General features: G+C 34.0%; 1 protein-coding gene across 5 annotated transcripts in view; it reads left to right on the forward strand.

Annotated features, from left to right (window-relative positions):
* Positions 1-22,914, forward strand: part of ANKRD12 (ankyrin repeat domain 12) — a 134,254-nt gene that overhangs the window by 33,374 nt on the left and 77,966 nt on the right. For 4 of the 5 annotated variants that reach the window (XM_063076866.1, XM_063076867.1, XM_063076868.1 and 1 more), the window contains exons 2-3: positions 11,285-11,422; positions 17,719-17,866. In XM_063076866.1, the coding sequence (XP_062932936.1) occupies positions 11,336-11,422; positions 17,719-17,866 (235 nt within the window). In that variant the 5' untranslated portion in view covers positions 11,285-11,335. The remainder of the gene's footprint in view (positions 1-11,284; positions 11,423-17,718; positions 17,867-22,914) is intronic. The other variant, XM_063076870.1, reaches the window with a different exon arrangement.

Raw genomic sequence — 22,914 nt, forward strand, 5'->3', positions numbered from 1 at the left:
TTGCTTTGGCATAGTACATAGTACTATGTTAAATAGGAGTGGTGAGAATGGGCATTCTAGTCTTGTTCCTGTTTTAAGAGAAAACCCTTCAGTTTTTCCCCATTCAGGGATGATATTGGCAGACAGCTTGTTGTAGATGGCTTTGATTGTGTTGAGATACTTTCCTTCTATAAATAATTTGCTGAGAGTCTTTATCATGAAGGGAATGTTGAATTTTTTCAAATGCTTTTTCTGCATCTATTGAGATAATCATATTGTTTTTGTCCTTGGTTTTGTTGATGTGCTGTGTCACATTTATTGACTTGTGTATGTTGAACCATCCTTGCATCTCTGGGATGAATCCCACTTTATTGTCGTGTATAATTTTTTGATGTGTTGATGTATTCTGATTGCTAGTTTTTTTTTGTTGAGGGTTTTTGCATCTATGTTCATCAGTGATGTTGGTCTGTAGTTTTCTTTTTTTGTTCTATCTTTGGTTTTGGTATCAAGGAGATGCTGGCTTCATAGAATGAGTTTGGGAGAGTGGCCTGTTTTAATTTGGGGGGGTTAGTTTAAAGAGAGTTGGTATTAATTCCTCTTTAAACATTTGGTAGAATTCAGCAGTAAAGCCATTTGGTCCTGGGCTTTTTTTTTTGTTGGGAGACTGCTTCAATCTCATTTCTTGGTTTTGGGCTGATCAGGTTTTCATCATCTTCCTGGTTCAGTCTTGGTAGTTTGTGTCCGGAAATTTATCCATTTACCCCAGGTTTTCAAATTTGTTGGTGTATAGTTGCTTGTAATAGTCTCTAATGATTTTTTTGTATTTCTGTTTTATCGGTTGTATGTCTCTTTTTTCATTTCTGATTTTTGTAATTTGGGTCTTCTCTTTGTTGTTGTTGTTAACCTAGCTAATGGTTTGTCTGTTTTGTTTATCTTCTCAAAAAAAAAAAAAAAACCTTTTTAATTGATCTTTTGTGTCATTTTTTGGTTCTCTATATCATTTAGTTCTATTCTAATCTTAATTATTTCTTTCTGTCTACTAACTTTGGGATGGGATTATTCTTGTTTGTCTAGGTCTTTTAGTTGTAGGGTTAGGTTTTTACTTGAAGTCTTTCTGGGTTTTTTGATATAAGCATTTGTTGCTATAAACTTCCCTCTTAGTACTGCTTTTGCAGTATCTCACGGATTTTGGTATGATGTCTTTATTTTTGTTGTTTTTGTACAGATTTTTTATTTCCTGTTTGATTTCTTCTTGAACATAGGTCATTCAGGAACCCTTGTTTAATTTCCATGTATTTGTATAATGTCCTGAGTTTTGCTTGTTATTAATTTCCAGTATTAATCCATTGTGGTCTGGAAAGATATTTGAGATGATTTTGATTTTTTTAAAGTTATTAAGACTTGATATGTCACCTAACATGTTGTGTCTATCTTGGAGAATACACAGATCTTCCATGAAGAACTGCTGTTAGTTTATGTAGATATTGTGTTCTCAAAGAGAGAATCTAACTCCCCATTCTGAAAGTGTGGGCAGGGCAGAGTGACTTCCTTCCAAATACAGTATGGAAAGGGAACAAAAAAGTAACTGTACTGTGGATGGAGAAACCTGACAAACACCACCTCAGCCAGGTGATCAAAGTTAACACCAACAGTGATAAGTCATACTAACAGTTTGTACTCGTCATGTGATGAAAATGACATTTTACCTCTGTGATCTTCCTTCCTAAAGCCTGTAACCTCAGTCTAATTGTGAGAAAAACAAGACAAATTCCAGTAGTGATGCACCTTACAAATATCTAACAAGTACTCCTTAAAACTGTCAAGGACATCAAAAACAAGGGACATCTGACAAACTATCAAAGCCAAGATAAGGAGACAGGATGGCTAAATGTAATGTGGCACCCTGGATGGGAGCCTGGAACAGAAAAGGGACTGGAGGTAAAAACTAGAGAATTCTGAATAAAGTATGGATTTTAGTTAATGTGTTAGTATTAGTTTATCACTTGTGACAAACGTACCAAGACATTAATAATAGAGGAAACTAGTATGAGGTATAGAGGAATTCTCTGTACAACCTTTGCAATTTTTCGATAAACCTAAAACTATTCTAGTTATGTTGTTTGATTCTGCTGGTCTTGTTACCAAATTATAACTTAGCATTAGTTTAGTGACATTGCTAAGATAATGACATTGGTTTAAGATAATGATGTTAGCCAAACAGAAATGTTTATCCATTGGTGACTCCCCATTATGATAGAAAGTTTTTAAGTTTTTGGTATAATTTTGACTGACACCTCTGTTGTAATAAGGTACTAATAACAAAGAAGTAAAAAACATACACATATTCTTCACCCAAATGATGCTTAGTTTACATTAGAGTTTTTGATGTACATATGTATACTGTCTTGGTACCTCAGAATAGCAACTTAGTGTTTTGTCTTCATTATAAACAAAATTATTCAGAGATAGCAGTAATATTAAAAACATATGCTTTTAATATCCCTTGAATGATCACAAGTAGTAATGCCATTTTTAAAGAAGTGCCAAGAGAACATTGGGTTATTTTGTTTTAGGAGAAGATACATTTTACTGTTGTAATTAAATAGAGTATAAAAACTCTCTAATATTTATAGAACGTTAACCCTGGAAGTGAGTTGCTGTTAGATAAATGCATAGACTCTTTGGTCTGTAAGGAGCAAGTGTATTAATTTTAAGGGAAGACATGTCTTTGAAAAGGGAGAATCATATCTTTAAACTGCATCCTTCAGCTGGTGGATGACAAAGTCTATATTAGAGCTTGCAGCTGTATTTTGTATTCATAAACAAAAAAGTAGCTCTTAAACAAGTATCGATGTCTCTGTGCAGCCCTTAGGGCAAAGAGGTTGAGGTACAAGCCGTGTTAATAGCCACCAATACTGTTACACAAAGAATGGAAGAATGGAAGAATATGAACAACTCTTCTTAGCCATGCGAAGAGATCACTAACTATTTTCATTTATAAAGTGGCTGTACCACTATGCATCCTCCTACCCTCAGCATTGTATGAGAGTTCCACTTTCTCCACATCCTCAACAGCACTTGGTTTATGTAGTCTTTAATTTTAGCCATTCTGGTGGATGTATATAGTGGCATCTCATTATTAATTTTCCTGGTGACTAAAGAAGTTCAGAATCTTGTGCTTAATTGCCATTTATTATTTATTCTTTAATGAACTGTATGCTAAAATATTTTACTCATTTTAAAATCAGATTGTATATCCTTCTTATTGATTCATAAGAGTTATTCTGGATATGTCATTTCTAAAGATATGATTTGCAAATATTTTCTCCCTGTATGGCTTGCTTTTTATTTTTTTTAAACATTTACTTGTATATATTTGTGGGGTGTACAGTGTATTGTTTCAATACGTATGTATACATACATTGATTTGCTTAGGGTAGATAGCATAGTTTTGTACCTCTTAGTACACCACCACTTCTTGTACTTTACTTCTCAGCCTCTGGTAACCGTTATTCTTCTCTCTACTTCTGTGAGAACCCATCCCACACCCACCCACCCCCCTTTTTTTTAAGATTCCACATATGAGTGAGATGATCAGTATTTGTCTTTCTGTGCTTGGCTTATTTCACTTAACATGATGGTTTTCAGTTGCATCCAAGTTCCTGTAAATGATGATTTCATCTTTTTAAATAGCTGAATAGTACTCCACGGTTTTTTAATCCATTCATCCATTAATGGGCATTCAGGTTGATTCCGTCTCTTTGCTACTGTGAATAGTATTGCATTGAATATAGGAGTGCAGGTATCTTTTTGATGTATCGATTTCATTTCCCTTAGGTATAATATACTCAGTAGTGGGATAGCTGAGTTGTAAGGTAGACCTGCTTTTAGTTCTTTCAGGGACCTCCATACTGTTTTCCACAGTGGTTGTACCAATTTACAGTCCCACCAACAATGTAGGAAGGTTCTCTTTTCTCCACATCCTCACCAGCATTTGTTATTTTATGTCTTTTTGATAATAGCCAGGCTAACTGGGGTGAGATGATATCTTAATGTGGTTTTGATTTGCATTTCCCTGATGCTCAGTGATGTTGAGTGTATTTCCATATAAGTGTTGGCCATTTGTATGTCTTCTTTTGAGAAATGTCTTTTCAGGTCCTTTTCCCATGTTTTAATTGAGTCATTTGGGTTTTTTTTTTTTTTTTTTTGCTGTTGAGTTGCTTGAGTTCCTTATATCGTCTGGACATTAGCCCCTAGTCTCATATGTATTTTGCAAACACTTCGTTTCATTCGGTAGGTTGTCTCTTCACTTTGTCAATTGTGTCCCTTGCTGTGCAGAAGCTTTTTAGTTTTATGTAGTCCCATTTGTGTATTTTTGCTTTGGTTGCATATGCCTTTCTGAAAAAGAACTGCTGCCTCCCGTTTTGTGTAGTGTTTCCCCTGTTTCTTGTAGTAGTTTCATAGTTTGGGTCTTAAATTTAAGTCTTTTTTCTTCAGTGGCTCGCCAGTGGGGGCATCCAAACTCTTGACATTGGTATTATGACCACTGCACTCTAACCAATTGAGCTAATTGGTCATCCATAAATTTAGGTCTTTAATCCATTTTTAGTTGATTTTGGTGTGTGATTAGAGATAGGTATTCTAATTTGAATCTTCTGCATGTGGATATCCAGTTTTCCCAGCACTATTTATTGAAGAGGCTGTTCTTTCCCCAGTGTATATTGTTGGCACTTTCGTCAAAAGTCAGTTGGCAGTAAGTGTGTAAGTTTATTTCTGAGCTGTGTGTTCATTGATCTATTTGTCTGTTTTTATGCCAGTACCATGCTGTTTGGGTTACTATAGCTTTATAGTATATTTTGAAATCAGGTAGTAGACCTCCAACTTTGTTCTTTTTGTTCAAGATTGTTTTAGCTGTATGGGGTCTTTTGTGGTTCCATACAGGTTTTACGATCATTTTTTTCCTATTTCTATGAAGAATGTCATTGATATTTTAATAGACATTGCATTGAATCTGTAGATTGCTTTGGGTAGTATGGACATTTTGATGATGTTAATTCTTCCAATCCATGAATATAGGGTATCTTTCCATTTCTGTCCTCTTCAACTTTTTTCACAATTGTTTTATAGTTTTCATTGTAGAGGTCTTTCACGTCCTTGGTTAAATTCACTCCTAGTTATTTCCTTTTTTTTAGCAGTTATTGTGAATGGGATTACTTTCTTGATTTCTTTTTCAGCTTTTTTATTGGTATCCTATTATTGGAATGCTTTTGATTTTTGTGTGTTGATTTTGTATCATGTCACTATACTGAATTCATTTATTCTAGTAATTTTTTGGTGGAGTTTTTAGGGTTTTTATGTATGTGATTATGTGATCTGCAGATACGGATAGTTTGATCTCTTTTTTGATTTGGATGCCATTTATTGCTTCCTCTTGCCTTACCATGCTGGCTAGAACTTCTAGTACTATGTTGAGTAAGAATGGGGAAAGTGGGGATCCCTGTCTTTTTCCTGATCTTAGAGTAAAAAGCCTCCAATTTTTGTCTATTCAGTATGATATTAGCTGTGTGTTTGTTGTGTATGGCCTTTATTGTGTTGAGATACATTCCTATTATACCACATTCATTGAGTGTTTTTATCATGAAGTGGTATTGAATTTGACTAAATGCTTTTTCTGCATCTGTTGAAATGATCGGTTTTTTTTCCCTTCAACTATATTGTGTGGTAATTCTGGCCCAGAACTAAGTCTTTCCCGCAAACTGCTCTCCCTGCAGTTCTATCACTCTGACTGATCTTGACTGTGTGGTGCCCATGCTGATCAGAAGGCAGATCAGCTGTCTATGCCATGCTCCAATGCTCCCCTGGAAAGTGAGCCTCCCACACCCACCCATGCACTCTCCAAATGTTTCCCATGGGACAGGCTGTGTATAGTCCCCCGGTGAAGACTCTCTCACCTCTGGGTGGTTCCTCCTTCCCGTTGGCTGCCACCCCTTGTCCCTGTGTGGGTCCAGGAGACTCTTGTTTGTGGTTTTGCTAGTCTGGGAGATGGAATGGTATACTGCAAATACCCTTCTCCCCTGCAGACTCCAAGTAGCTTTACCCAGAGGGTGCAGCTGCAGCTTTGCTGTCTCTTGTTATCTACTGTGTGTGCTGGCAGCTGCTCTGTGCCTCATACCACATTAGCCACAGAAGCAGCTGTGGTTTGGAATGATCAGAGCGGTCCCTTCTTTCTCTCACCAACAGCCTTTCACACCTTCATGAACTACGCAGGTCTCTCCTTTCCTAGAGCTCCAGTGATCTCAGGAGGCAATTTTTGTGCTTGATAGTTGTAAGGTGATCAGGTCTCAGTTGGGGGAAAGCGACACCAGAGGTTGTCTATTCCACCATCTTGATGATCTCTCACTTTTCATTTTCTTAACATGGTTATATAAAGAAGAAAAGATCTTATTTGTGAAGTCCAACTTATTTTTTTCTTCTACATTTTCTGCTTTTTATAGTCTATTTAAAGAATCTTTGTCCAATCCAAGGCCACTAAAATATTCCCCTATGTTTTCTGCTAGAAATCGTATAGTTGTAGCTCATACATTTAGATGTGTGATATATTTTAAGGTAATTTTTCTCTGTGAATTGAGAGAAGGGTCAAAGGTCCTTTTGGGGGGTGAGAGTTCCATACCATTTGTTTAAAGGAATATGTCCTCTTCCCAGTGAATTGCATTAGCAACCGTTTTGAAAATCACCTGGGAATCAGGTAATATGAGTCCACTGACTTGCTTTTCCCCAAAATTATTTGGACTTTTCTAGCTCATTAGCATTTTCATATACATTTTGGAAACAGTTTGTTGGTTTCTACAAAAAGGCATCCCGGATTTTGACTAGGATTGCATTGATTTATAGAAGAATTTGGGGAGAATGGACATTTTAACAATATTGAATCTTTTGATCCATGAAAATGGTATATTTCTTCACGTATTTAGTTTTTCTTTATTTTTTCTCATAGTGTTTTGTGTTTGTCACTGTATGGTCTTATACATATTTTGTTGTATATATCTAAAAATTTAGTAGTTTTGATGCTACTGTAAATTGTATTTTTGTTTCCAGTTGCTTGTTACTAGTATGCAAAAATAAAATTAATTTTTATTTATTGACAGTGTGTTCTATGTCCTTATACTCTCATTAGTTCCAGTAGTTTATTTGTTGTTACCTTGGTTTTGTGTACATAGACAAAAATGTCGTTGGGAAATAAGGCCTGTTTTACTTCTTCCTTTCGAAACCATATACTTTCTATTTCTTTTTCTTGCCTTACTGAACTAGTTAGGGTTACCAGTAAGTACAGTATTAAATAGAAGTAGTGAGAGAGGTCATGCTTGCCTCATTGTTGATCTTAGAAGAGAAAGCGTTCAAGTTCTCTTCTATTTCTGGTTTGCTGAAGGTTGTTTATCATTAATGGTATTGAATGTTACCAATACTTTCTCTACATCTGCTGAGATCATGTTTTTTTCAGTTGTAGTTAATACAGTGAATTACATTGGTTGATTTTTTTTTTTTTTTTTTTTTTTTGAACAACATGAAGCTGACTTTTCATTCCTGGAATAAATCCCACTTGATGATAATGAATTATGCTTTTTATATATAATTGGATTTGACTTGCATATTTTTTTTAGTATGATCATGAAATATATTGGTCTGTAGTTTTCTGGGTTTTGGTATCACAGTACTGATGGCCTCATAAAAATATGGTCCTGCCTCTTTGCTTTTTCTGGATAGTCTGTGTAGAATTGGCATTTTTTCTTCCTTAAATGTTTTGTAGAATTCACCTTTGAAGCCATGTAGGCCTGGAGTTTTGTTTTTGATTATGAATTCAATTTCTTTAATTAACATAGGGCTGTTGAGGTTGCCTTTTTGTTCAGTGAGCTTTGGTAGTTTGTCCCATTCAAGAAATTTGTATCATTTAATTTGTTTAATTTATTTGCTTATACTTGTTCATAATAATCCTTTATTACCTTTTATATGCTTATAGGATCTGTAGTAATCTGTAATTTTGTAGATCTTTCATTGTTCATATTGGTAATGTGTGCCTTCTCTCTTATTTCTAATTGGTCTGGCTAGAGTTCTGTCAATTTTGTTGATCTTTTTAAAGAACCAGTTTTCAACTTCATTGATCTTCATTTTTTAGTTTGGAGATATTGTTATCTTTGTATAATTGATGCTGGTTTTAATAAACTTTGTGTGATTTAAGTTCTTTTTAACTTTGTTAAAACTTTAACAAAGTATGACCTAGGATGTGGCCTATCTTGGTGAATATTCTATGTGCCCTTGAAAAGAATGAATGTTCTGCTGTTTGGCTGGTTTTTCTGTAAATGTCAATTATATCCAGTTGGTTGATGGCATTTTTCAGTTCTTTTATATTCTTGCTGATTTTTCTCTCAATGAGAGAGTAGTTGGAGTCTGTATGAGTCCATTTCTGTTGTTTATAACAAAATACCTGAAATTGAGTGATTTATAAAGAAAACAAAATTTATTACAGTTTCTGAGGCTGGGAAGTCCAGGGTCCATCTGGTGATGGCAGCTGTGACCCAAGGGTCTCACATTGCAAGATGGTGGAAGCAGAGAAAGCAAGGGAGTCTCTCCTCTCTCATTTTTTAAAGCCCTCAGAACCACACCTCTGACCACCATTTTTAATCCATTCCCTATGGTGTGATCCTACAATCTAATCACCTCTTCAAGGCTCCACATTTCAGTTAACACAATAGGATTTCTCACCCTCTTAACAGTCACAGTGGGGGCCAAGTTTTTTGTTGTTGTTTTACAGCTGGTAAGGGGATTGTAACCCTTGGCTTGGTGTCGTCCGCACCATGCTCAGCCAGTGAGTGCACTGGCCATCCCTATATAGGATTCTAACCCATGGCCTCGGCGCTACCAGCACCACACTCTCCCGAGTGAGCCATGGGGCCAGCCCTGGGGCCAAGTTTCTAATACAGAAACTTGGGGGACACAATTCAAGCTTCAGTGAGTCCACTACAGGGCATCTAACTATAATTATGAATTTATCTGTCTCTTCCATCAGTGCTGTCAGTTTCTGCTTTATGTAATTTGAAGTTCTGTTCTTGCTTGCATACATGTTTAGAATTGGTATGTCATCTTAGTAAATTGTATTATATAATATGTAATGTCCCTTTTTGCTATGAGTTCTATTTTAGATGATATTAATATAGCCACTCCAGGTTTTCTTTGATTAGTGCTTGCATGGTGTATCTTTTTGCTATTCTTTTATGTTTACTTACCTAGATCATTATATTTGAAGTGAATTTCTTGTTGGTCATTTTGTCCCCTCCTTCTGACAATCCCTTTCGATTGGTGTTTAAAACATTTGTATTTAATATAATTATTGATATGTTTGGATTAGGGCTATAATTTTATTATTTGTTGTTTTTCTTCTTTTCATTATGCAGTTTTTCTTTTCTTGCCTTCCAGTGGGTTATTTGTACATTTTTAAATATTCCATTTTAATTTGCCTAGTGTGATTTTGTACAGTAATTGCTCTAGTGACTACAATATAAATTTTGGGCCCAGAACCTAACTGCATATGAAATGCTTTTAATATTTGTTGATTCAAAGAATATTTTTGGAATCTAGTTGTGATTTTTATTGCTAGTGCTGAAATTTTTCAAAGTCATTAAAAAATAATGTAAGCTTTCTATAATAACATTTAATGTACTTAATATTATTACACTGTAGCATTTTCTCAGAAAATATTTGTGACACTCCTTTAGATCACTAATAACTTCCGTTGCTTCATCTATAATGGAGATAACTGATTTATCTTCAGAGTATCCCTTAGGCTGATGTCTATTGATGTTATATATAGCTCAATTATGCTTTTGAGTCAGAATTTTTCTGTTTTTATATGACTCTTAACTCTAACTCTGTAAGCTTTACCCATGGCAAGCTTTGAGGACAGACCTCTGTTTAAATGATTCTGTTTATATAGTAACAATTGAGTGTCCCCAAGGTAAGCTCTGCCTCTTGTGTGTAATGTCAAAAAAAGTCCCTTTATTTCAAGTTTGTTTCCTACTCTATAAAAGGAAATATTTGAGCCATTTGTGCTTTGTTTTTTTGTGTTGTATTCTGATTTGACTATATCCAGATGAATTTAGTGTAGTTTTGATAATTTACAAGTTAGTTCAGTTCACTTAAGGGATTTTTGTTTTTGTTTCTATTAAAAACAAAGAAATTTGAAGCATCAGAAGAACAATTTGAAAAGCATAGCAGATTTTACTAATACTCTGTCCTAAGTATCTGAGTTTTAATAATTCACATATATACTTGAATGACAACTTACATAGACCTATCATATCTATTTATACGAAATTGAGTTAAAAGTAAGCTTGTCAGTCATTCTTCTTGTTGCTGTGGCCCAAGTAATGCTACCCTAGGCCAGCAGCCTCAGTCTAGCCCAGTGCTGTGCAGTAAAGTTTTTTGTGGTGATAGAAATGTATGTTTACACTGTATAGTACAGCAGCTACTTTACTTTTTTAAAATTTTTATTAATTTAAATACCACATGGGGCTAATTCATTATCAGACTGCAGCAGGTCTGGCCTCCTAGCTTTCTCTTTTATAAACAAAACCCCTCCTTGGAATTTTTTCTGGATATCTCAAGCATAAGCTTATCATAAGCTTAAACTTCAGGGAGTGTTCATGAACCAAGTCAGCTTGCAGTGTAGGAGAGAGAAGGCTGAACAAGTTGGAAAGAAAATGATGCATTAAGTGATAATTACAGTATAATATAAGTATTATATCAGTAAATAGGTTGATAAAGTGACTAAATGCCTGGGAATGTTCAGTGAAAGAAACAAAATTAATCCAGAGATTTTAAGTAGGAAGGGTTTAATATAGAAAATTAGGTGTTGTAAAATTACACGTTCTTGGTTGGATCCAGATCCACACAGAACTACCAGGCAATCTATTAGGAGCTCCTACCTTGGAATCCATGCTGGAACAAGGAACTCTTTGCCACTGCTTTCACTTCTGCATACCCAGAAACCTGGAGTTATTTACTTGTCTAGGGAATGTGCTGAGAAATATAAATATCTCTTTTCTTTTCAGTGACAAGCTGAGTGAACTTGAACAATAGAACTTTAATTAGGAGCTCAAATTGTTAAATGAAACCTTATTTTAAGTTAGGATAGCTTCTCTGAGAAAATATAGAGACAGAGAAAACAAAATTGTGCTAATTGTGGTGCATTAGCTTTAAGTAGGTTCTGTTGTATATGTATAACAAATAACTATTATATATCCATTCTTTACAGATCCAGGATGAGAAGACTGATAAAAGAAGAAGCTAGCTGAACAGCTATAAAATGCCCAAATCTGGGTTCACAAAACCAATTCAGAGTGAAAATTCCGACAGTGACAGCAATATGGTAGAGAAACCATGTGGAAGAAAGGTATATGTTTATGCTAAAGAATTTTTCTCTTTTAGAACTGGGGAAAAGACTCCCAATTAATTAGTTTTAATAATTACTCATAAAATAAAAAGCAGTATGGAAACTAGATTAATCCAAACCGTTAATCTAAGCCCTTTAGTAATAAATCGAACTCCTGGGGATACAATTGTTTTTCATTCCCAAAATGAACAATTACTAAGATTGCACAGTTACTTGAAAAAGAATTAGTCATTGGGAGGGGTGAAAAATATAAGACCTCACAATTACTTGGCATTTCTTCTTCTCCCACCTCCTGACCTTTGGTTGCAAAGCACACATATACACTAGCAACCCCATTTTTCAGGTCTGTAACTTCAGGTAAATTTACACTTCTTCAGTCTTGGTTTATCTCTGTAATAGAGGACAGTGCTTCTTTATAGAATTGTTGAGACAATGGAATGGTTTAAGTATTATGCTTCACACAATTCTTGGCACATAGTAAGAGCTCAGTAAATGTTAGCGTTTTTTGTTATTAGTTCTTGCCAGTGATCTGTGATTCTGTCTTTTTACATCTGTCTTTATTCCTATTTAATTTAGACCCTCAGAACCTTCATTTGGACTTCAGCAATTGCCTCCTAACTGGTCCTACTATCCCTAGTCTCTCCTTCTCTAGTTAGTTTTATAAATAATCTTTGAATTTTTTTTTTCTCTTTTTAAAGCCATTTTCTTGTTGAAGGACATCTGAGATGTTTCCAGATTTTAGCTAATAGAGTGGTGCAACCATCATCACAATTCAGTTTTAGAACACTTCCATCGTTGTGAAAAGATACTTGTTGCCCATTTGCAGTCAGTCCTTACTCCCACCCCAACCAACAGGCAACCCCAAATTTGCTTTCAAAACCAAGAAGTGTAAATTTTCAAACTGTTTTTTTTTTCTTTTCCCCAAAGTTGTTTTGGCTATTCAGGGTCCTTTGCATTTTTATGTAAATTTTAGGATCAGCTTGTCAGTTTGTGCAAAAATAGCCTGGTGGGATTTTGATAGGAATTTTATTGAATCTGTTCTTTGAATCTGTAGATCACTTTGGGTAGTATTGCTTTCTTAACAATATTATCTTCCAGTCCGTGAACATGGAGTATCTCTCAGCTTATTTAGATCTTCTTTAATTTTTCTCAGCAATGCTTTGTGGTTTTCATTGTACATATTTTCCACTTCTATTATTAAATCATTTCTAAGTATTTTATTCTTTTCAGTGTCATTTTATATAATGTTGTTTTGGGCTTTTTGTTGCTAGTATAGAAAATATTGATTTTTATCTATTGATCTTATATCCTGTGACACTGCTTATTTATTGGTTCTGAAAGTTTCTGATTCCTTAGGATTTTCTACATATAGAATCATGACATCTATGAATAAAGATAATTTTATTTTTTTTTAGTCTGGTCTTTTTCTTGTCTGATTGCCTGTTGTTTTTTTTGTTTGTTTGTTTGTTTGTTTTGGGTTTTTTTGTTTGTTTGTTTGTTTTGGGTTTTTTTGGTTTTTTTTTTTTTCTTTCCTTGCCTGATTGCACTGGCAGTCTCTGCCTTTTGATTGTAGTGTTAAGTCCACTCACATTTAAGGAAATTATTGATATGGTTTGTATCTGATATTAATTTATATCTGCTATTTTGCTCTTTGTATTTACGTGTTTCATGTATTTTATGTTTCTTTCCCTTCTTTGGTGCCTTTTTTGGTTTTTAAATGTTTCTCAGTGTACTATTTTAATCTCTCTGATTTTTTTAAACTATGTCTTTTGAACTATTATTTTAGATGTTGGTGTAGAGATTATTATATACATCCTGATTTATCACAATCTATAACGGGTTAATATAGACCTAATTCCATTAAGGTATAGCTACTTTGTTCTAATATAGTACCATTTTTTCCCATTCCTTTGTGTTACTTATATAATATAGATTACATTATTAACCCAACAACAGAATGTTACTGTTTTATACAGTCTTATCTTTTAAAGAAGTAAGAGAAGAAAAGAGAAATCTATATGTGTGCATTTCTTTGTATTTATTCACAGATTTACCAATTTTGGCTCCCTTAATTTCTTCCTATGGATTTAAGTTACTGTCTGGTGTCATTTCCTTACAGCCTATAAGAATTATCCTTAGTATTTACTATATGGCAGGTCTTCAGCCATGAATTCTCTCAGTCTTCCTGGATCTAGGTAGGAATACCTTGATTTTGCCATTTTTAAAAACAGCCTTATTGAGATGTAACTCACATGTCATACATTTAAAGTGTATAATTCAGTAGTTTTTAGTATATTTACAGAGTTGTGCAATCATAACTGCAATTGATTTTAAAAACATTTTCATTGCAATATGTATTCTTGTGAGAGTAAGATTCAAATAACATCTTTGTGTTATGAGGATACTTCTGACCTTACCTTGCAGATGCCCTGAAATGGTCTCAGGGACCATAATTTGAGAACTGCTGTATCAATATACTAAGCACACTAATGAAAATATTGAGTGTATAGTGATGGGAGAAAAAAAGGAGAGAAACTTTTTAACATTATGGACATGGAAGAAGGATTTCCTAATGATCTCCTGAATTGACAAGAGTATTTCTACCATTTGGTAATACTAAATTTTCAAGACAATCAGAAATAAGTATTTCTTTTGAGAGTTATTTTCCCCAAATTTGAAAGTCATTTTTAAAGTGTTAAGAATCTCAGAAAACCCTCTGTTCAAATAACCCTTGCAAGGACAGTTTTATTTCACAGAGGACAAAACAGGTTGCTAGTAGTAATGAATAGTCATACCAGTCACCATATTGCGTAGAACATTATCGGTATACTCTTGTGAATACTTTCCATTAAATATATTATCAACTTGGTTTCTTTTAACTCATACTGTGGCACAGAACAGTATCTTTACTTACACAGCTGCAAGGGAGAAGGGGCATCTCCATATTTTTCTTAGATCTTTTATTCACAAAAAAGATGCATTTTCTAAGGCAAGTCTTTGAAATTTTATTGGTTAGCCTTTGTATTAATCATGCCTTTTTGTTTTCTGTATTTCTGATGTTTTGATATCGGGGGCCTTGTTAGCCCTTGAGAGACTGTCCCCCCAAGTCTAGCACCAATTCCTAGGGATAATAAATAACTCACTTGTAAACATAGCTTTCATATGCAATGCAACCAATCCAGAGCCCACACCCATTTTTTGGGGTCCACCACCAATTTTATTTTTTATTTTACTTCTTTTGTCTACCACCAGTTTTTATTGGGCTCTCACAATCGGGGCCACTATCCACCTGCCCTAATCATCCTCGAACCAGGTATTAGACAGTTGGAGAAATAGCCGCTAGGGCCAGCTGAAGTTAATTAAAACCAGCCAATCCTAAGCCTGTTTACCTATCCTGCATCATCCTTTCTTTCGCATGGAAACCACAATAAAAGCTCTTGCCCACCTTTCCCCGCCTTCCTCTAGCTCCTGACCAGCTCTGGTGCTTTCCTGTGTGGCATGGTGTGGTATGGCATGGTATGCGTTCCTTCCCTTGGGCACTGTGGATAAGAAACTGTCTTTTCAGTGGCAGTCATATACTGATCTGTTGGCCTCATCATAGCTGAATAATAATAAAACCTACATTTTAAGATAACCTTATAATCAGAAAGTGTGACTATTAATCTCTATTTCATTGGCAGAAATGAAAAAGTAGCTCTAGAGAATTTTGCTTTAAACCTTGAAGATAAATAATATGAGGCTTTTATTTTTTAGTAATCTTTACCAGTTAAGATATAAGGAAATCACATTCTCTTATTTGCTAATAGACCTATCAAGAATGAATGGATAATTTATTGAGATGTTATTCTTGTCACCTGTTTGGGTCATCTATGATTTTTCTTCTTTAATCTTTTGAGGCAGTAAATTGTCTTAAGACGTTCTAGTAATGAACTATCCTTGCATTCTCTGGGTGAAGCCTACTTGATTATGGTATATTATATTCTTAGATGTTGAGTTTGGTTTGACAGTTTATTTAGGATTTTTTCATTTATGTTCATAGGTGGGTTTTGTCTATAATTTTTTATCTTTTGTTCTTTGGTATCAGTTTTTAGACTTTATAGATTGGGGAGTTTCTGATCTTAATTCTGTGCTATGTATTGCTTATATGAAATGGAAAATATATTGTTTCTTGGATTTTTTGTTAAACTGAGGTAAAATCTTCTGGGATAGTTGTCTTTTTAAACAAAATCTTTGCATGTGTATTGTCTTCTATGGTCATTGATCTATTCAGGTTTTTCTTCCTTTCATGGGCCAATTTTTTAGTTATACATGTTTTCTAAGAAAATTATCCATTTTTCCAGGACTTAAGGTTTTTAATGGTGTAAAAATGAATACAGCATTCTTTGTAATGTTTTAATGTCCCCTCTGGAGTTGTATTTAGGCTCAATCCTAGTCTTTATTATTTTTCTCTTCTCTCTCATTTCCGTGATTAGACTTGCCAAAAACTTGTTTATTCTATTGTGAATCATATTTTGGTTTTATTGATTTTTTTGAAAGAAATTCAGTATTTTTTGAAATACTGAAAGAAATTCTTTCTTTCTTTCTTTAAAAGAAATTTAAATTTCTTTTAAAATTCAAATTTTATTGATTTTTAGAAAGAAATTCAGTATTTTAATTTTTTACACCCCTATTTTACATCTGGGTTAAAAGCTAATGTCTTTTGCAGTCTGAACCTACTTTTAATTTGCTTCTGATAATCTCCGTAATTACGATAAATATCATTTATTATCATAGTTTGGGGAATATTCTTTTAAGCTCTTCTGCTAAGGGGATGTGGCTTAATTCTTAGTATCAAGCATGTTTTCTCAAAGGAGTCCTTATAGCCCAGGTTAGATGTGCTCTGCCAATCTGGATGTTTGTAAAGTAAGGCATAAGTAGAGCCAAAATGTTTCATTATTTTAATTATTATTTTAGTTATATGAAGTTTCCATTTATAATGTCAGAGCTAGGGCTCAGACCCTCCAAACGCATTGTACAGACTGGGTCACCAGACCCTTCACATGCCAGGCAGGATCCCCAGACCCCTCACACGCAGGTCCATGCTAGGTAATTGGGAAAGATTCCCGGAGCTGTTGGCAGATAACATGAGCTCAGTCCTCAGCTTCCTCAGTGGCAGCAGCTTACAGGTCCGGTAGCTTATAGGTCCAGCAGTGGCAGTGGCCTTGCAGAGGGTCCCGGGGACAATAGCAGCAACAGCCTCCAGCAGCAGGAGTGGCCTCCCCCTGCCCTCCCACAGGGGGGCCAGCCTGGGGATGGGAGGCACCATGGATCAGAGCCACTCATCATTATACTTAAGTCTATAACCCAGGACACCTAGGTGCACATGTGCAATTACACTAGACAATAACCAAGGAATACCTGAGCGCATATGCTGATTTACATCAAATGCTCGGCAAGATTCTGAACATCTGAGGGGCCCTGACCATTTTTCCTATATTTTCCCAACAATGTTGGATTATCGGAGTGAACTTTTAATAGCTTTAGGCCATGAGAGTGGGATATTTCATTGGCTGAGTAGGTACATAATATTTTTATTTGGTATATTTCCCTTTTTCCAAGTTGAATTGGAAATGTGTTTCTGTTTGTCTGACTTAAGAAATGAAGTTGTAATCTTTTACTGATCTGGGTAGGTTATCCTTTGGTTCCTGTGATCTATGTATATTTACCTCTAATGATAAAGAGCAGTGGTTCTCAAACTTTAGCATGCATCAGAATCACCTGAAAGGACTGTTAAAATAGATCACTGGGCCTCACCCCAGAGGTTCTGATTGAGTACACCTGGAATGGAGCATGAGCATTTACAGTTCTAATAAATTCCCAAGTGATGCTGATACTGCTAGTCCAGAGAGACCGTTTGAGAACTACTGATACAGATAATTATATTTTTTAAATAAAACGCAATCTGTTTAATTCAATACAGAATTGCTTTTTCAGATTTGTATATTCATTGGTGATACATCTAGATTATTCATAGACATAATATGAATAATCTGTTGTATTCTGTTCTGTTGTATTCAAGATATTTTGTTTTATTGAAAAATTCTGTTATTAAGTAAAAGTAGGGGAATATGGAACAAGTTACAAAAAATGTTATAATTGTTGAAGCTGGGTCTTGAGTACATTGAGTACAATGATGGGTTGTAATGTCACTTTCTACTTTTGTGTACATTTGAAAATTTACTTTAAAAAGATATTTTTAATAGTGTATTGTTTAACTAATATTGATATAACTTTATTCATATTTGATTTTTTAATAGAGTAAAGACAAGATTGCATCTTACAGCAAAACTCCAAAAATTGACCGAAGTGATGTGGGCAAGGAGATGAAAGAGAAATCATCTATGAAACGTAAACTTCCTTTTTCCATTAGCCCATCAAGAAATGAAGAACGCGATTCAGACACAGGTACAATAATTTGTTGTTTTCTAGTAAAATCTTAATCATTCTTTTACTATGATTTTCCTTTCATGTTCACCACTCTTTTGACACCCCACCTTATAGAGAAATGATTGTATTTCAGTATTTCACATTTATCATTTAGGGGCAGAAATTCATCTGTCACGCATATGTGATTTCTAACCAGAGATTTAAAAATTGCTTTATTCCTTATTCTCTTAATATTCATTACAAATCTCTTACCACTTTCAGAACTTAATATTTTGGGGAACATTCCAATGATGAAAATTTACTCAGTGATAACAGAGCAGTAGGATATGGTAGATTTAAGAAAAAGTTGTTGAGCTTTTGTGGACATATTATTGGACACACCAAAGAAGTTTAGGCATTTTAGATTCAGAAATGAATTAGAAGTACATACCACAAAAAAAAAAAAGAAATTGAGGCTGACTGCCAAGTGCTATTCATAGTACTTTTATTTTTCAAAACTCTTATGTGCCAGAAATTGATGCTTGAAATCAGTTAATCCCAATTATTCGTAACAGGTGAGAACCTGCTTTTCTATAATAAGTACTATCTAATAAATTACTAGGTTGTGCTTTAGCCCCAAACTAATTATTTCTTGAAACTAATATAAACTTGAATGTTTGTTATGTATTTCTCATAATTGTTTTATTCCCGGCATGAAATATTAATAATGAGCTATTCTTTAAGAATGTTTTAGTTTCACTCCCAGAAAGATAGTGTCCTATTTTGAGCTTTGGTACACAGATTATGTCCTATTTATATCTTTCTGGCTACATTAAAAGCCAATACAGAAATGATCTTGACTCTTGAAATTATGAAAATAAAGATTTTTGAAATACCTTGTGCTAACATAGCTTTAGGAAATACTTAATTTTTAGTATGCACTTTAGGTAGGTAGGTAGATCTCCTCTTGTGTATTTTGCTATCTCTCTTAACTTGAATTAGAAATTATTCTTAAACACTCATGAAATTTTTATACTTGGAGTGATTAAGAAATTTTGTGTTTTGTTCATTTTAAGTACACCCATTTCTTCTAGAGATTCAGAAGGTTTTTTTTCTTGAAGCATGACTCTTCTTATCCTTAAGTGACATTCTCAAGCTGTTACCAGGTCACTTAGTTGAGAAGAAGGCGCTTATGTACCTTTAGATACCTATTTAAGGTTTAACCCTTCTCTTTGGGAGTTCTTTTCCTAGTCATTTTTAAGTTATTTATAGTACCCAGGTTTTGTTTTCATATAACAGTGATATTTCTAATAGTAGTTTCAAGAAGGGATTTTCATTAAATTCAAAGTGTTAACATTTTTTAGGAATAAATAAGTTTTCAAAATAATAAGCTTCCCACAAGAAGTCTTGTTATTACATAAGATGGATTATTTATCTTTTATTTAGAGTAAAATAAAGGAGAAAATGTTGCTTAGGAAGACATGAACTTTAGGCACTGAATAAACATAATCAAATTCATATTTTAATAATTGGATTATATATACCTTTTTTTCCCTGCTTTATTTTTTTCACTATTTGAATTTAGTAGGATGTTGCAGCTTCCCTTCTTTAAGACTTTTTATAACAAACTCTTAATTTTTCTTTTTAAAAAGTTACACACCACAACCAAACAAAATTTCAGTGGATTTAAAATATATATTTTTGGTAGGTTGGTTTTATAAATTTTAGTAAATAATTGATGAAGACTTTGGTTTTACATACTACACACAACGAAAACATTAAAAATTTCCCTAGGCCCAGAGCAAAATGTGTTATTTACAATCCAACTCTCTCTCTTTTTTTTTTTTAAGATAAAGCAGAATACACAGTACCATTAAGTGATATTTTCAATATGAAAGACAATTATAGCATCAAACTCCAAATCTGATATTGATCTTTTTTTAATAGTGTACTGTATTTTAAACTGTTAGTTGAAACTGTAAAGATAAAGATATACGAGGGGAAATATTTACAACATATATGGCAGCCCTTACCTTAATCTATGTACTATTTAAAGATCTCTTAAATGTGAAAAGAAAAACACAAAAACGAGAAAATGGATAAAAGATACAAGCAAGTAATTCAAGAACAACAGAATTACAGTTGGCAAAGAAATATATGAGAGAATATATAAATAGTAATCAAAGAAATACAATTGACAAAATTAATATTGGTCCAAATCATACCCAGTAGTCATGGCTTGACTTCCTTTAGTTGACTTACATTATAGGAACACCTTGTTGGAGGTAAATATGACAACATATATCAAAAACTAGTTTCTTAATATTTGACTAATTCTTTCTTTTGGCATTTATTTTATATAAGTAATTATTGAGAGCAAGAATTTCTTTTCAAGGATGTTTACCTCACTGTTTATAGTAGGGGAAAATACAGGAAGATAATGTCAAGTAATATAGGATTTGTTAAACTGTGGTAAATCCAATCAATAAATATGATTTTCACCCTTGAATACATGATGTAGGAAGATGTTCATGATATTGGAAGTGAAGAACTAGGTTATGAAACAGTATGTACTGTATATATTTATCTGAATGTATACATGTACACACATGACCTATATTAACACATGTATAGAAAGATAAACTAAGACTGTTTAAATATAAATGACTGTTTCACTGTAGAAACTAAGCCCAAACCTGTTTGTTGTATTTTGGGTCCAGAACAAAATGTAAATGTTATAAACTCTGGCTTAGTAAAATAAAAGAAGAGGATGGGAAATAAGGAGAAAGTGTTAATAATGCTATTCAGCTCATCATCTCTCTTAGCAAGGGATTAACTGATATTGTCTGAACTGAAATACATAGTTTTAAAAAATGATTTAAACTTTTTAATGATTTTTATTTAAAATTCCTTTATATATATTAGTTTATATTTTTGTATATGATATCTTTTATAGAGAAGCAGCAATTTAGTTTCCTTTCTTTTTATGTTGGATTAAAATAAAATTAAGCTTTTTATTTAAAATAGCATATATAATTTGTTACATAAATTTCTTTCTCTGCTGTCTTTGTATATGAGGATACATCAAAATGTTCGTGGAAAGATTTGTATTATCTTTCGATTCTATTTTTCCATGAACATTCTGAAGTACCCTCACATATTTAGAGGGATGCTTCGAATGATGCCTACCAGATGAGATATTTGTTACATTATTCTTTGTACTTTTTGTGTGGCTTGAATTTTTTAAAGAATATATATATTACTTTAAAAAGTAAAGTCATTACTTTTTGTTTGTTTGTTTGTTTTTGTTTTTGTGACCAGTAAGGGGATCGCAACCCTTGGCGCAGCGTCGCCCGCACCGCGCTCAGCCAGTGAGCACACCGGCCACCCCTATATAGGATCCGAACCCGCGGCCTCGGCGCTCCCAGCGCCGCACTCTCCCGAGTGAGCCACAGGGTCAGCCCAAAGTCATTACTTTTTTAAAAAAGATATTCATATCATTGCCCAAGGAAACTCACTGGTCCCCCAAATCAGCAGTAGTGCCATCAACTGAATGAGGGATTCTTAGTTTTCCTTTTGAGATACCTAGTATGTCTTAAACTTTCTAAATTATCAATTGTTTAATACTTAACTGTTTCTTTTAAAGGTAATAGTTTCTAGAAAAGTAAGTGCTTGACCAGATAAAATTTGGGAAGAATTACAACATAATTTGAAGTTATGCCAGTGGGTCCTTTTAGCTTCATCATAGTATACTATTCATTGTGAATTATTTTATTTCAGCAAATCACCAGCATATCTGCTTTTAGCATTCCAGTATTCATTCTATATTGTCTTATCCTATCAGAATTTGCATAAATTTTGTCCTGTGAAATATTAAGAAACCAATATATACAAAGACCTATTGAACCTGTGGAAGCATAAAAGCAACTACTTCACATCTAGAATACATTTCTTACACATACTAAATCAGCTTGCTTTATCACTTAGTTTTAGCTCTTAACTTTCAGTCTCTCCTGGTCTAGAATCCTAACAGGATAAGTTATTACAGTTATAATAGAGGTAAATCATAGCATAGTGTTTATTAGCAAAGGTTTTGGAGTCTGACCAGTGTTGAGTCCCAGCACAGCTCCCTGTAAGCCCTGGCCAAATTATTTGACTTCTTTACAAGTCCCAATTTCCTCATCTGTAAAAGTGCATCTAATAATATCAGCTTCAGAGAATTATGACCTTTAAGTGACATAACATGTAAATTCAGTTTGTGATACATTAATTAAACATAACAGAAAACTGCCTAACACTGGCTTAAATAGATAGGGATTTTTAAATTTAATGCAATAAGAAGGCCAGCCATAGGTAGTCCAGAGTTGTTACAGCAGCTAAATAATGCCATCAGGGACTGATTTCTTTTCATCTTTCTGCTCTGCCGCCCTCAGCTTATACGTGGGCTTTGTCTTTAAGCATTTTGCCTTATAGTCACAAGATTTAATTGCTGCTTCTTCCTGGGCAGGAAGTAGGATGGGAAAGACCAAGGACAAAAGTGTTTTTCTTCCGGTGAGACTTGGCCTTTTTATTGATGAAACAACCTCCCTAGGAACTTCTGTCTGCATCTTATTGATTAGGCTGTTATAGTTGCAAGGGAGTATTGTTGTCTTGCCTTGCTCTGCTTAGCACGTGTTTTATGTCAGTTTCATAAATAGCAGTAGTCTCATACAGCCTAGTCTCAGTACAGCATAGAAGGAAAAAGTAGTTAAGTAAACGGACAAGATATGGAAGATTTAACTTTACATTTCCTGAATTAAATCTTTATAGAATGCATATTCAGATGCCCAAAATATAAACGTACTTTTTTGAGTAAAAGCGAAAGGGTGTGTGGAGTCAGAGTATATGGTTACTTGCACAGAAAGATTTGGATAAACTGTTTTATGATTTCCTTATATTAATGAATGTCATTGAAAGTTCAGTTTATCTACCGTGCTTTTAATCTGTTAATATAATCTACCTTCAATAATACATTTAATCCAATTGACATAATTTATTGGTTGCTGCATTTTCTTTGCAATCTGTGGAGGCCATTTAAGATTAAATGA

This window comes from Cynocephalus volans, chromosome 13 (genome assembly GCF_027409185.1).
Source record: "Cynocephalus volans isolate mCynVol1 chromosome 13, mCynVol1.pri, whole genome shotgun sequence".
NCBI lineage: Eukaryota > Metazoa > Chordata > Mammalia > Dermoptera > Cynocephalidae > Cynocephalus > Cynocephalus volans.